Raw genomic sequence first — 14160 nt, 5'->3', positions numbered from 1 at the left:
AAGATGCCAGTCCTGCCTGTCAACACCCAGACTGGGCAGAACACACAACAGACGTTCCCGTAGTCCCCTACTCCATTTCTTTGGGTTAAAGCGTTGTTCATGTACCTGGGCTCCATGGCAGAGCAACCCATCAATTCAGTCCTGTATTCCTTAGCCAGCTGGGTCAGCAGAGCAGGACACTGAGGGAGGGGCCAGGACGAGCAGGGAGAAGGCACCTGGGAGAGGTGGGCCCAGCCAGACCTCCTCAGAGACCACTCACCATTCCAGAGCCCGTGTGACCCTAGTCCCAGGCAAGGTGTGGCTGGCGGTGGGCAGCTGGGCTCTTACCTTGGAGAGCACAAAGCGGTCATTGTGTGGGTTCCGGGGGTCCTGGGACTTGTAGCGCATGGTGTGGAAAAAGAGGACAGCCATGATCTCTGCGGCGCTGCAGCATGACGTGGGGTGGCTGTGGCCCAGGAGAGAAGACAGACACATGCATCACGGCCCTGCACTCCTGAGCTATCGTGCTCAGCTGTGTAGGGACCCGGGGGGTGCATGTCCCGAGGAGTCACACAGGCCTGGCTTATCAGACAGCCATGCACTCTTGTTCCCTGGGAGGGTGACACAGGGTCTCAAGAAAGCCACTGCTGGCAGCTTGGGGCCTGGGCCAGCTGGTGGGGGTGCTGGGGACTGTTGCACCTTCCCAGGGGCACCAGATCCTCAGAATCATGGCAACTGAAAATATCTGGGGTTGGACTCGAGTAAGAAGGAAGGAGGGGCCCAGGAGAGATCCAGCACAGAAGACGCAGCCCAAGACTAGCACCGCGGCGGCGGGCAGCTGCTGTCGGGCAGGGCCTAGCTCCCGCCTGGTGGTCCCCAGGAGTCTAATGACTCAGCAGCTGAGAGGCGCCGGCACTCCTACAACTGACCCCACATCCCGACGGGACTGCCCAGACCCTGCCCACCTGTGAAGGGCACCCTGCCCTCTCAGCACCCAGGGGTCTCTGAGCGCATGGAGCAGGGAGGAAGGGACTGAGGCTCATGGAGTTACCACAGACCTCCCAGCAGTCTCCACACACCAGGTGTGGTAGCCTGAAAAATTGGGCCTTGGGCTTTCCAATTGCATCACCTGGGCTACTTGAAAGCTTTAGAAATGGGCAGTTTGAGGGCTATGTAGCAACTAGGAAACAGGCTTTTGTGCAGAATTTTCAGAGCAAGACACACAATCTCATCTTCTACACGGCTACAATCATGTATTAATAAAAACCCCTTCTGCCTATAGACAGGGGCTGAGGTGGGGCTGAAAAGCAAGAACCTGCCTTCCAGCCTGGGAGTGGTGGGTCCACAGAGTCCCCTTGGCTTTTTAGACTCTCATTTTAATCACCGAGCAGCTGCTGAGCAACAGAAAGTGCAAAAATCACATCTCAGAGATGGGACTCATTCAGGTCTTTTAGGACCCATGTGAATAATCCACAATCCAGCCCCCTGCCGCAGGTCCTGGTCAGCCCTGAAGCCCTCTGGTCCTAGGGCTTTGTTAACAGTTCAGCCTCTGGGCACAGGCCTCCCAGGAGAGCCTCTCCACATGCAGCTCAGCGCGCAGCCCTCTCGCTGCTCCCAGAGGCCCTTCACACGAAGACACACCCCATGCCAAGCCCAAGGGCACATGCACCATCTGCAGCTCACACCGCCAGCCTCCCGCCCCTCCAGTCAGCGCTCCCACCAGGTTAGGGGTGAGTCACGCTCAGTGCAGACAAGTTAGTAGTAGAGAAATCCAGAAAACTGTCCATGCTGGTTTAGTACCAACATTCTCGCACACAATCATCTTATACTTAACTATTTCTATGAACTCCCGGTCATGGGAAAAGACACTACACCTGAAAGAGGGAGGTGAGGACATGGTAAACGTGAAACCCTTTTCTGCCTGGCAGGACCCTAATCCCACGCTCCCAGTGCCAGCTTCAACCACAGGCCACCCCAGTCAGGCTGACCTCTCATCCTTCCCACCTCCAAGGGCAGCCCCACCCCTGAGGGACCCTGTTTCTAAAGCCATGGTCCCATAAGGAAGGAGCCTTGGTGGGAGAAGGATGCGGATGGACACTGGGCCAAACTGTTCCAGGGAGGAAGAAGGATGGTAAGTGCAGGGCTCCACCTGCCCCATCCATCTCAACACCCCAGGGTGACAGTCCTTCTGGCCACCAGGAAGGGGTTCCAGGGAGAAATGGTGTGGCACAGGCTCTTTCTGCACACCCACGCCCAGATAGAGTAGACGTGGTGAGAGGAAGGTCAGCCGCGAGGTGACCAAGGGTGAGAAGTAGAACCTGCAGCTGATCTTAAGCCTTCCTTGCTAGGCCCGCAGCCTTTCATTCCCTCCAAAGGCTGCATCCATCCTTCTGTGGCCACTCTTCTTCACTTCTATCAAGTAAACACACACAAAAGAAGAATGCTTAGGAGCCAGGTTTCCCCACACCCCTCCCCAGAGCTTTTGGGGCTCTCCCTTGGCAGAGCGTCCTGGTTTGGGGAGGTGAGCTGTGCCACTTGGGCTTCGTGACTTGAGCAAGAGCTTCGTCAACCTGGGGCTCAGCTTCTTCACTTGGGAGAGTGTCTGGGAGATACAGTGAGATTAGCCAGGCGTGGTGGTGGATGCCTGTAATCCCAGCTACTCGGGAGGCTGAGGCAGGAGAATCACTTGAACCCAGGAGGTAGAGGTTGCAGTGAGCTGAGATTGCACCATTGCACTCCAGCCTGGGCAACAAGAGTAAAACTCGGTCTCAAAAAAAAAAAAAAAAGCCCCCTCTCCACTCCCCTCCAGGACAACACATATTCTTCCAGATGTCCTCTGGCCAGGAGAATCTCTTTCATCGCTTTAGTGCTCACTCCACCTGCTCACAGGTTTCTATGCAAGAAAAGGCCAGAGAGGCTCCCTCACCCTTCAGCTGGGCTCCTTCAAGAGATAATGGATGTCAGGTTGGGCGTGGTGGCTCACACTTGTAATTCCAGCACTTTGGGAGGCCAAGGCAGGCAGATCACCTGAGGTCAGTGGCTCAAGACCAGCCCTGCCAACATGGTGAAACCCTGTCTCCACTAAAAATACAAAAATTAGCCAGGTGTGGTGGCACATGCCTGTAATCCCAGCTACTCAGGAGGCTGAGGCAGGAGAATAGCTTGAACCTGGGAGGCGTGGGTTGCAACGAGCCAAGATCACGCCACTGCACTCCAGCCTGGGCAACAGAGCGAAACTCTGTCTAAAAAATACTAATAATAATGACAATAATTTACCAAAACTGACTCAAGAAGTACAGAACCTAAGCAATATTTTAAGAATTAAAAATAAACCAGATCAGTAGCTGAAGGCCGAAGATGCACACTCCTTAACTCCTAGCAACTTCACCAGTAGGAATGTACCGTGAAATCTACACATGTTCCACACACTCTACAGGAAACACATACAGGCCGGGGACAGTGGCTCATGCCTGTAATCCCAGTGCTCTGGGAGGCTGAGGTGGGCAGATCAACTAAGGTCAGAAGTTCGAGACCAGCCTGGCCAACATGATGAAACCCCGTACCTACTAATAATACAAAAATTAGCCGGGTGTGGGGGCAGGCACCTGTAATCCCAGCTACTTGGGAAGCTGAGGCAGGAGAATCACTTGAATCCAGGAGGCAGAGGTTGCAGTGAACCAAGATCGTGTCATTGCACTCCAGACTTGGTGACAGAGTGAGACTCCATCTCAGAAAAAGAAAAAACAAAAAAACAAAGGAAACACAAACAGGGCTGCCCCACATTGTTTGCAATTGCAAGACCTGGAACTCATTCATATGTCTATCAATAGACGGGGTTAACTGGAGTATATTAATATAATGGGATACTACACAGCAGTAAGAATGAGTGAGTTATACTTCACAAATCCAGTATCAATATTCTCTCCCAAATACAGTGTGAAAAAAGCACAGTACAGAAGGATCTGTTTAACAAAGAAGACCATATTGATTTATGTACAAGTCTTTTTGTATATACTACAAGGAAAACAGGCCAGGCGCAGTGGCTCAAGCCTGTAACCCCAGCACTTTGGGAGCCAAGGCGGGTGGATCACCTAAGGTCGGGAGTTTGAGACCAGCCTGACCAACATGGAGAAACCCCATCTCTACCAAAAAAAAAAAAAATTAGCCGGGCATGGTGGCGCATGCCTGTAATCCCAACTACTTGGGAGGCTGAGACAGGAGAATCATTTGAACCCAGGAGGCAGAGATTGCAGTGAGCTGAGATGGCGCCATTGCACTCCAGCCTGGACAACAAGAGTGAAACTCCATCTCCAAAAAAAAAAAAAAAATGGAAAACAATAGAATGATAAAAAATTCAGGGTATAGTTCTTTCTCAGGGAAAGGGAAGATGAGGAGGGAGGGATCCACTGTAGTTCCAAAAATCACTGTAATGTACTAGTTCTTAATCCTGGGAGTAGCTACACACAGGTTCATTAATCATGACAGGAGTACATCATTTATCTTATTTTTTATGCATATACTTCTTTAAAAAAAAAAAAATTCAGGTGGCTCATGCCTATAACCCCAGCACTTTGGGAGACCAAGGCAGGTGGATCACCTGAGGTCAGGAGCGAGACCAGCTTGGCTAACATGGTGAAACCCCCCTCTACTAAAAATACAATAATTAGCTGGACATGGTGGTGGGTGCCTGTAATCCCAGCTACTCGGGAGAATGAGGCAGGAGAATCGCTTGAACCTGGGAGGCAAAGGCTGCAGTGAGCATAGATCTCACCGTTGCACTCCAGCCTGGGAGACAAGAAAAAAAAAAAGAAAAATTTAGAAGAGGCCAGGGGCTGTGGCTCACCTGAGGCATCTGAGGTCAGGAGTTCAAGACTGGCCTGACCAACATGGCAAAACCCTGTCTCTACAAAAATACAAAAATTAGCTGGGCGTGGTGGTGGGGGCCACTAGTCGCAGCTACTTTACTCGGGAGGCTAAGGCAGGAGAGTTGTTTGAACCTGGGAGGCAGAGGCTGCAGCGAGCCGAGATCACACCACCGTACTCCAGCCTGGGCAACAGACTCCGCCTCAAAAAAAAAAAAAAAAAAAACCAAAAAAAATTAAAAAAAAAACACAAAAAAAACTCAGGAGAGAATCCCAGGATGTCAGGGTGGAACTGAACATCAGAAGCAGTTCTTGTTCTTCCTGTGTCCTGAACACAGGACATAAAAACTACCTGAGCTGGCTTCTGCCCGGAAGGAACCTCTGGCTCCAGACTTCAGGTTGTTTCTTCAGATCTCTGCCCCATGTCACCTCCTCCAAGAAGCCCTCCCTGACCACACTATCTAAAATAGCTCTTCTTCCCCTCACTCATGCTTGCCACCTGACATTAGGTGATTATTGCCTGTCTACCCTACTGCAATACAGGCTCCCTGAGGACAGAGCTTTGGGCCTTTCACTGTTGTATCCGTAGGCTTGAAGAGTACCAGGGACAAACTGAGTGCACAAATGAATACATGATGTATCCTAGTCACCCTGGGACTGTAACCTCTCTGAGCCTCAGTTTCCTCACTATCAAACTGAGGTAAAAGAAGAATCTGACTGAATGATGTAGTGTGTGTGTACAGAACATGGCACCGTGACCGTGCATAGAAATTAGCAATTGCTCGGTAAATATTAGAACTAAGGTCCACAGAAAGTAAGTGACTTGCCTAACGTCACACAGCCTGCCAGCAGCAGAGCTAGGATAAGAGCAAAATGCTAAGAAAAAAACTGGTGAATGGATAAACAAAATGTAGTATGTCCACACAACAGAATATTCAGCCATAAAAACAAATGAAGGGCTGGGCGTGGTGGCTCATGCCTGTAATTCCAGCACTTTGAGAGGCGGAGGCAGGAAGATGATTTGAGCCCAGAATTTGAGACCAGGCTCAGCAACATACCCTGTCTCTACAAGTAATTTTAAAAATTAGCTATGTATGGTGGTGAGTACCTCCCAGCTACTCAGGAGGCTGAGGTGGGAAGACTACTTGATCCCAGGAGGTCGAGGCTGCAGTGTGGCATGACTGAGCCATTGCACTCCAGCTTGGGGACACAGTGGAGATCCTGCCCCCCACCCCCCAAAAAAAGGAACTAAGTACTGATTCATGTTACAACATGGATGACCCTCTAAAAATTATGCTAAGAGGCCAGACGCAAAAGAACTCATTCTGTATAATTGCATTTACATGAAATGTCTAGAAGAGCTAAATTTAGAGACAGAGAATTAGATTAGTGGTTGCCCAGGACTGGGGGTGGAAATGGGGAGTGACAGCAAATGTCCAGAAGAGATCTTTTAAGAGATGTGGTAAATTTTTGTAGTAAATCTCTGCAAATTCATTAAAATCACTTACAATGTTATGATACGCCAGTTATACCTTAATCAAGCTGCTAAAAATTTGTTTTTATATTTATTTATATATTTATTTATTTACTTATGAGACAAGTTCTCACTCTGTCACCCAGGCTAGAGTGTAGTGGTGCAATCTTGGCTCACTGCAACCTCCGCCTCCCAGGTTCAAGTGATTCTCGTGCCTCAGCCTCTCAAGTAGCTGGGATTACAGGTGCCTGCTACCATGCCCGACTCATTTTTTTGTATTTGTAGTAGAGACAGGGTTTCATCATATTGGCCGGGCTGGTCTCGAACTCCTGACCTCAAATGGTCCACCCACCTTGGCCTCCCAAAGTGCTGGGATTACAGGCTTGAGCCATCACACCTGGCCTAAAAATTTGTTTTTAAAAAAGAAAGGTCCTGGAGTGGTGGCTCACACCTGTAATCCCAACACTTTGGGAGGCCAAGGCTGGCAGGAGGATTACCTGAGGTCAGAAATTCGAGACCAGCCTGGCCAACATGGTGAAACCCCATCCCTACTGAAAATGCAAAAATTAGCTGGGTGGTGGTGGCATACACCTGTAATCCCAGCTACTTGGGAGAGTGAGGCAGGAGAACTGCTTGAACCTTGGAGGTGGAGGTTGCAGTGAGCCAAGATTGCCGCCCCACTGCACTCCAGCCTGGGCGACAGAGCGAGACTGTCAAACAAACAAACAAATAAATAAATGGAAGAAAAAGGTGCTAGGAGAGCTCAGTAGAGGAAGCTCTTGGGCGTCCACACTTCCCTTCCAGCTGTGCAGTCCTCGGAGATTCCACCCAGTGCACAAATGCAACTGACTTCTGAGCAACACCGATCTGCAGATGGGCCCACCCCAGCTCCCAGCTCATCCTCTCTCCCCTACCTTGCCTCGCCATTCAGGGCAGGAGCAGAGCCTGCCTGAGGACCCAGCTCTGTGCAGGTCCCTGACCTCTAGGAGTGTCCCCAGCACCCAAGGCAGATAATTGGTCTGTGGCAAGAAGGGAGTTCCTGATTTTGTGGAACTAGGCGACAGTGACAACAAGCCTGCCTCAAGAGGCAATGAATGTTGAGGGATCAGAGCCACAGCAGGGGTTGGAGATCAGTTAGAGTCCATAGGAAGCCACGAGAAAGTCTCAGCCAGATCCTAACCAGGTGCTGTACTTCGCTTCTAGTTTCTTAAAACACCGACCACCAGCCCTGCAGAGGACAGGTCACTCCGGCAGAGAACCAAGCCACCCCAAGGCGGCCAGTGTCTTCACAATGAGTGGGGAAATGCTGCTGCTGGGGCAATCTCAACCGCCATGCTCTTGCGTCAGGGCCAGGATGGGTCCTGAGGCAGCCCACAAAGAGAAACAGGCCCAGAGAGGCGGGGTCACATAGGGCCAGAGACCCCAGGAGGCCCTCAAGCCTTCAGCCAAAGCACCCCGATGGCAGAGCTGGGTAAACTGGGATATAATCCCAGCCACTTCAAGGGCACAGAGAGCACCAGGATGTAAAATCAGCAATGGCGGGTGGTGGGACCCCAGAGCCCACTCACTCCATCCCCAGCCCCACACCTGAGGCACCCAGTTTGAAATCACCTATCCATGAACCTCTCCTTTCAAGATGGAGAAAATGGCCTGTAATCCCAGCACTCTAGGGAAGCCGAGGCAGGTGGATCTCTTAAGCCTAGGAGTTTGAGATCAGCCTGGGCAAAATGACAAAACCTCAACTCTACAAAAAAATACAAAAATTAGCCAAGACACGGTGGCTCATGCCTGGGGTCTCAGTTACTTGGGAGGCTGAGGTGAGAGGATCATTTGAGCCCAGGAGGCGGAGGCTGCAGTGAGCAGAGATCATGCCACAGCATTCCAGCCTAGGAAACTGAGACCCTGAGATAGAAAGGTTTTTTTGTTTTGTTTCTTTAAGAGCCAGGGTTTTGCTGCTGCCCAGGCTGGAGTGCAGAGCCATGATCATAGCTCACTGCAACCTTGAACTCCTGAGCTCAAGTGATCCTCACACCTCAGCCTCCCAAGTAGCTGGGACTACAGGCACATGCACAACTTTTTCTTTCTTTTGTAGAGATGAGGTCTCACTATGTTGCCCAGGTTGGTCCTGAACTCCCAGGCTCAAGCAATCCTCCCACCCTGGCCTTCCAAAATGCTGTGATTACAGGCATGAGCCACCACACCTGGCCGGAAGGGCCTTTCTGACACAGGCACAGCCACTAGGAACAGAGCCAGGGTTAGACTCATCTCCTGTGTCCACCAGCCAGACCTGGCCAGACATTACCCTCCCCAAAGCTGTGGGTCAGAAACCCTGGGGGACTTGTGGAAAGCAGAGACCACCTTCCCTTTTGAATCAGGCCTGACTGTGATGGAGTCCTCAGATGACACTTGTACTGTTTGGATAACACCACCATCTGGCCCTGGTAAGTGAGAACTGAGAAATCTTTGCCACCAGCCTCAGCATCCAGGTCACTTCTGACAAGGCCATTGGGGTTTTGTTTTTTTAAATTCAGGATGAGCTGAACCCTTGCCACAATTCCTTCAGCCCATGGAAGGAGATGACCCCAGAGAAGCTCTGGCCACTGTGGGTGCTGCCTCAACAAAAGCCTTCTGTGAGGCCTGCCCCTTCACCTCCAGGCCCAACTCCTGACAGAGGCCAGTGTCCCTGCTTCCTGGGCCTGGTGAGATTCACTGCACACGGGTCAGTGATGGCACAGGAATGGGAAAGCTCTCGAGAAACGAGCCTGGGTCCTCACTGACAGAACGTACGAATCCTGTCTCAGTAAGTGGCCAGCAAAAGACTGGACCAAAGCTAGACATGGTAGCACATGCCTGTGGTCCCAACTACCCAGAAGGGTGGGGCAGGATTGCTATAGCCTAGGAGTTCAAGACTGCAGGGAGCCATGGCTGTGCCTCTGTACTCCAGACCTGGTGGGTGACAGAGCAAGACACTGTCTTTAAAAAAGAAAAAAGAAAAAGGACTGGATCAAAGTCCTGTGAACTCCCCCAGAAAAGGGGACATTCTGACAAATTGTCACTTTAACTGTGACTACAGCCCAGATTGGGCCAGGGCTTCCGGACTGAGCCTTCACTCTATGCCTCATTGCAGTGAGGGAACAGTGGGCCTCAAGATAAACATCTGGGGACCAGAAACAGAACACTGCCTGTGTCTCAAGTCTTCCTTGATTAGCTTTTGTGTGTGTACACACACATACTCTTGGCACACACCTTTCAAAATATGGGTTGCATAGCAATGTTATTTCCTTCTGAAAAATAAATTTTCCCTCCTTTTTTGCATATTTTAAACATATACATACACACACACAGTTACTGTATTTTACATAATCTTTTTTTCTTTTGCAAATGGATACTTTTTGAGTTCAGTGAGCTTCTCCCTCCAAGGTATTACAATGTAAACATGGTGTAACTCACAGTCACCACAGTATGCTTCCGGAGGGGTAAAGGCGGTGAGGAAATCAGACCTTGTCTAACAAAGAACTAGGAGACCCACTTGACACTCCGCTCTTTTGGAGCACCCTACATTGGTAAATCTTATTTCTCTCCAAGTGCCTTTCAAGCTGACTAATATCCACCACGGCTGTACCTGGCCTTCCCCTTCACCTTTTTCACCATTCTCTAGCCTGGCACAGACCACTTGCCCAAGAGGCATTCCTTTTTTTTCAGAAGAAGTTTCACTTATGTTGCCCATTGAGTGCAATGGTGCAATCTCAGCTCACTGCAACCTCTGCCTCCCGGGTTCAAGTAATTCTCCTGCCTCAGCCTCCTGGGTAGCTGGGATTACAGGTGCTCCCCACCATGCCCGGCTAATTTTTTGTATTTTAGTAGGGACAGGGTTTTACCATGTTGGCCAAGCTGGTCTCGATCTCCTGACCTTCAGGTGATCCACTCACCTACGCCTCTCAAAGTGCTGGGATTACAGGCATGAGCCACTGCGCCTGGCTGAACCATTATTTATTTTTGGAGACAGGGTCTTGCTATGTTACCCAGGCTGGTCTTGAACTCCTGGCCTCAAGCGAACTTCCCGCCTTGGCCTCCCAGAGTGCTGGCATTACAGCCATGTAACACCATGCCCAACTATTTTTCTTTTCTTGGTTTTTCTTTTTTTCTTTTGGAGACAGGGTCTCACTCTGTCACCCATACTGAAGTGTGGTGGCATGTTCAAGGCTCACTACAGCCTCAAGCTCCTGGGCTCAAGCGATCCTCTGCCTCAGCCTCCCATGTAGCTGGGACTACAGGTACACATCGCCACACCTAGCCAATTAAAAAAAAAATTTTGGCCAGGGGTGGTGGCTCATGCCCGTAATCCCAGCACTTTGGGATGCCAAGCCGGGTGGATTACCTGAGGTCAGGAGTTAGAGACCAGCCTGGCCAAGATGGTGAAACCCTGTCTCCACTAAAAATACAAAAATTAGCCAGTGCGGTGGCAGGGACCTGTAGTCTCAGCTACTCGGGAGGCTAAGGCAGAAGAATCACTTGAACCCAGGAGGCAGAGGTTGCAGTGAGCCGAGATTGCACCACTGCACTCTAGCCTGGCAATAGAGCAAGAATCCATCTCAAAATTTAAAAAAAAAAAATTTTTTTTAAGTTATGGGGTCTCACTATGTTGCCCAGGTTGATCTGGAACTCCTGGGCTCCAGCAATCCTCCCACCTCGACCTCCTAAAGTGCTGTGATTACAGGCATGAACCACCATGCCCTGCCAAGAAGCATTCCTGACAGCGTGAGCCCCAATCAGACAGTATGGAACGGCCACCTATTACTAGCTTGGGCAAATAACTTAACACACTAGCCTGTGTCCCCATCTATAAAATGTGAATACAACACAATCTATCTCACAGGGTTATTCTCAGGATGCAACGAATGATCATGCTGTGTCATACCAGATACCTACTGGGGAGCTCAGGAACCCTGTAAACATCTGCATGTTTTATCTAGCCCTGTAAGATGCTCAGATGTGCAATACTACTTAGTTGGCTAATTGCTGCCTCTCTCCAGCTAGACCTCAGACCCCCTGAAACGGCCAAAGGTAGCAGGTCCAACAGTACCAAACAAGCAACACAAGGTGTGCAGAGCTACCGTGTGCCAGGCTGGCAAAGGGGGAGCTGAGAGTAAGCCAGGCCCCTGCCCAGGCAGGGGATACCCCACATAAGTGGTAAGACTGATACAAACCCAGGAGAACTAACAGGTCCAAAGTGTGCAAGGGAGTGGGTGGGGGAGTGGGTGGGGGAAGGGCTTTCGAAAGACATCTAATCCCTTCTGAGAACAGGGTGTCTTAAAGGCACAAAGAGTGAATAAGTATCCACCCAGAAAGGTGAACAGATTTATTTCTTAATAATATATCCTGAGGCCGGGCGCGGTGGCTCAAGCCTGTAATCCCAGCACTTTGGGAGGCCGAGACGGGCGGATCACGAGGTCAGAAGATCGAGACCATCCTGGCTAACACGGTGAAACCCCGTCTCTACTAAAAAAAAATACAAAAAAACTAGCCGGGCGAGGTGGCGGGCGCCTGTAGTCCCAGCTACCCGGGAGGCTGAGGCAGGAGAATGGCGTGAACCCGGGAGGCGGAGCTTGCAGTGAGCTGAGATCCGGCCACTGCACTCCAGCCTGGGCGACAGAGCGAGACTCCGTCTCAAAAAAAAAAAAAAAAAAAAAAATATATATATATATATATATATCCTGAATGAAATTGGCCAGAAGCCAGAATCTTGTCTGTCTGAAACACAGAGCTTGTTTGGGAAGGTCCCGGGAAATTATCCACCACGCAGCCCTGACAACCCTGTCATGAGCCCGGCACACTGCTGGCACTGTGGCCTCACAGCAGCCTCCAAGTAGAGCAGTGGAGTCCTTGAAACCACCCAGCGTGGTAAGTACCATTACTGTCCCCGCATTACAGTGCGGGAAGCAGGCTCTGAAGTAATTCACCGGCTGACCCCCTCACCCACCCCCAGTGGACACCTCCAGCTGCATGAACGGTGGCCTTCATTAATTATCCCTGTCTCCACTACAGAAGAGGAGGCTCCTTGGGATCAGCAACTGCCTTTGTCCACATTCTGGGCCAAAAGGGCTGGCCTGGGAAGGATCTTGGGGCATGGGCACGCCAGCTCCTGCCTCGGAGATACAGAACCTGGTGGCTGGCCCTACCCCAGGACTTCACTCCCGGCGCTAGGGCCCTGGAACTCCGTCCTTCCGGCGCTCAGCCTTCTCAGTCTCCTTCCCCTCCGCCTCCTCCCGCCCCAGGTCAAAGCTTAGACCTCCTTTTTACAAAGGATGCCAGGGTTCTGCACCCACGTGCACCGTCCTCCTCTCCTCTTTCTCCAATCAGCCCCGCCGCTGCTTGGCGTATCAGCAGCTCCCTGCTCCAAACTCGGACCCAACCCACGGGTGGCAGGAGACAGGGGTAGGGGAGCGTAGTCTGAAGTGGGGAGGCCAGGCCCCCGAGTCTCCTGCAAGAGGAGTTAAAAAACAGGCTCTCTAGAGTCGGACTGCTGGCGCTCAAATGCCAGATCTCCCTGTGTGTAACTTTGGGCAGCTGACTAACTCGGAGCCTCCGTTTCCCCATCTGGAAGGGGGAATACTCCCGGCGGCGTCCATACATCCAGGTGGTGGGGAGAGTTAAGAGGGCCGCGTTCTCTAGAATAGCAATAATGGTGGCCTTCCCGGCATCGCCCTAGAGGAGACTTGGCGAGTCGCGAGCCCATCCCCCGCGCCACCTTGCAGCGGCGAGGCCCGCGAACAGCGTGGGGCAGAGCCGGCCTGAGGCGCACGGGGGACCAGAGGCCCACGCGGCCGAGCCCGGGCAGTAGGGCGAGAGGGCGACGCAGCGGAAGCCGCCTGCAGCCCGGGGCCCTGCGAGGCGCGTCTCCGCCCTCCGACGGCGCCCGGGCCACCTTCCTCGTCTTGGCATCGCGCAGCGCGACCCAGAGCCCGCGGCGACTCTGGCCGCTGCAGACGACCCCGGCACCGCCCGAGCCGCGCTCCCGGCCGGCGCCGCACACTCACCCAGAGCCCGCCGCCGTGGTGGCCTGGATGGAGCTGATGCGCAGGCGGTTGGCCGTGTCCTTCAGGGCCTGCAGCTTCTGCTGGTCAGGCTTGTGGTAGCCCTCCATGGTGCGGCGAGCAGGGATCGGGCGCACACGCGGACACGCAGAGGTAGCGGCGGCTCCAGCGGCAAAAGGCGGCTGCCGAGACCCGGCGCCCAGCGGGGGCGCATTAAGACGCCGGGCGGGGCGGGGCGGGGAGGGGAGAGGCGGGGCAGGGGGAGGAGGCGGGGCTCGGATCACCCCAGGCCTTCGGCCCCGCCCCGCCTGGGGCCGCCGCCTGCCCGCTCCCCTCCCCTGCCCGGCTAGGCGCTGGGCCGCTGCGGACTGCGAGGTTAGCAGTTAACCACACACACCAATAATAACACAACGAACAACTCAAGGTTCAATGCTTGGCTCCTGACTCGAAGGCCTCTCAGTCTCCCTCCTCCACACAGTCCTCCGTGGAATTGTCACAGCTAATCCCATTTTAGAGATGACAAACTGAGGCTTGGCAAGGGCAATCAAGGTCGCAAGGCTGGTGGGTGCCAGGCTTGACCCCAGCCGACCAACCCCAGGCCCAAGAGATTGCAGGACTTTACTATTATTTTGAGACTGAGTTTCGCTCTTGTTGCCCAGGCTGGAGTGCAGTGGCGCAGTCTCGGCTCACCACAACCTCCGCCTCCTGAGTTCAAGCAATTCTCCTGCCTCAGCCTCCCGAGTAGCTGGGATTACAAGCATGGGCCACCACGCCTAACTAATTTTGTATTTTTTTTTTTTTTTTTTTTTTT

General features: G+C 52.3%; 1 protein-coding gene across 4 annotated transcripts in view; it reads right to left on the bottom strand.

Moving 5' to 3' along the window:
• Nucleotides 1–13625, bottom strand: part of TKT (transketolase) — a 31191-nt gene extending 17566 nt beyond the window's left edge. For 3 of the 4 annotated variants that reach the window (XM_025375374.1, XM_025375372.1, XM_025375373.1), the window contains exons 1-2: nt 13353–13625; nt 328–445 (exon numbers count right to left, since the gene is read on the bottom strand). In XM_025375374.1, coding sequence (XP_025231159.1) covers nt 328–445; nt 13353–13459 — 225 coding nt within the window. In that variant the 5' untranslated portion in view covers nt 13460–13625. The remainder of the gene's footprint in view (nt 1–327; nt 446–13352) is intronic. The other variant, XM_025375371.1, reaches the window with a different exon arrangement.
• Nucleotides 13626–14160: the final 535 nt, after the last annotated feature.

This window comes from Theropithecus gelada, chromosome 2 (genome assembly GCF_003255815.1).
Source record: "Theropithecus gelada isolate Dixy chromosome 2, Tgel_1.0, whole genome shotgun sequence".
In the NCBI taxonomy this organism is placed as follows: domain Eukaryota; kingdom Metazoa; phylum Chordata; class Mammalia; order Primates; family Cercopithecidae; genus Theropithecus; species Theropithecus gelada.
Note: the sequence above shows the minus strand (reverse complement) of the source record. Positions and strands in the feature narration are given on the sequence as shown.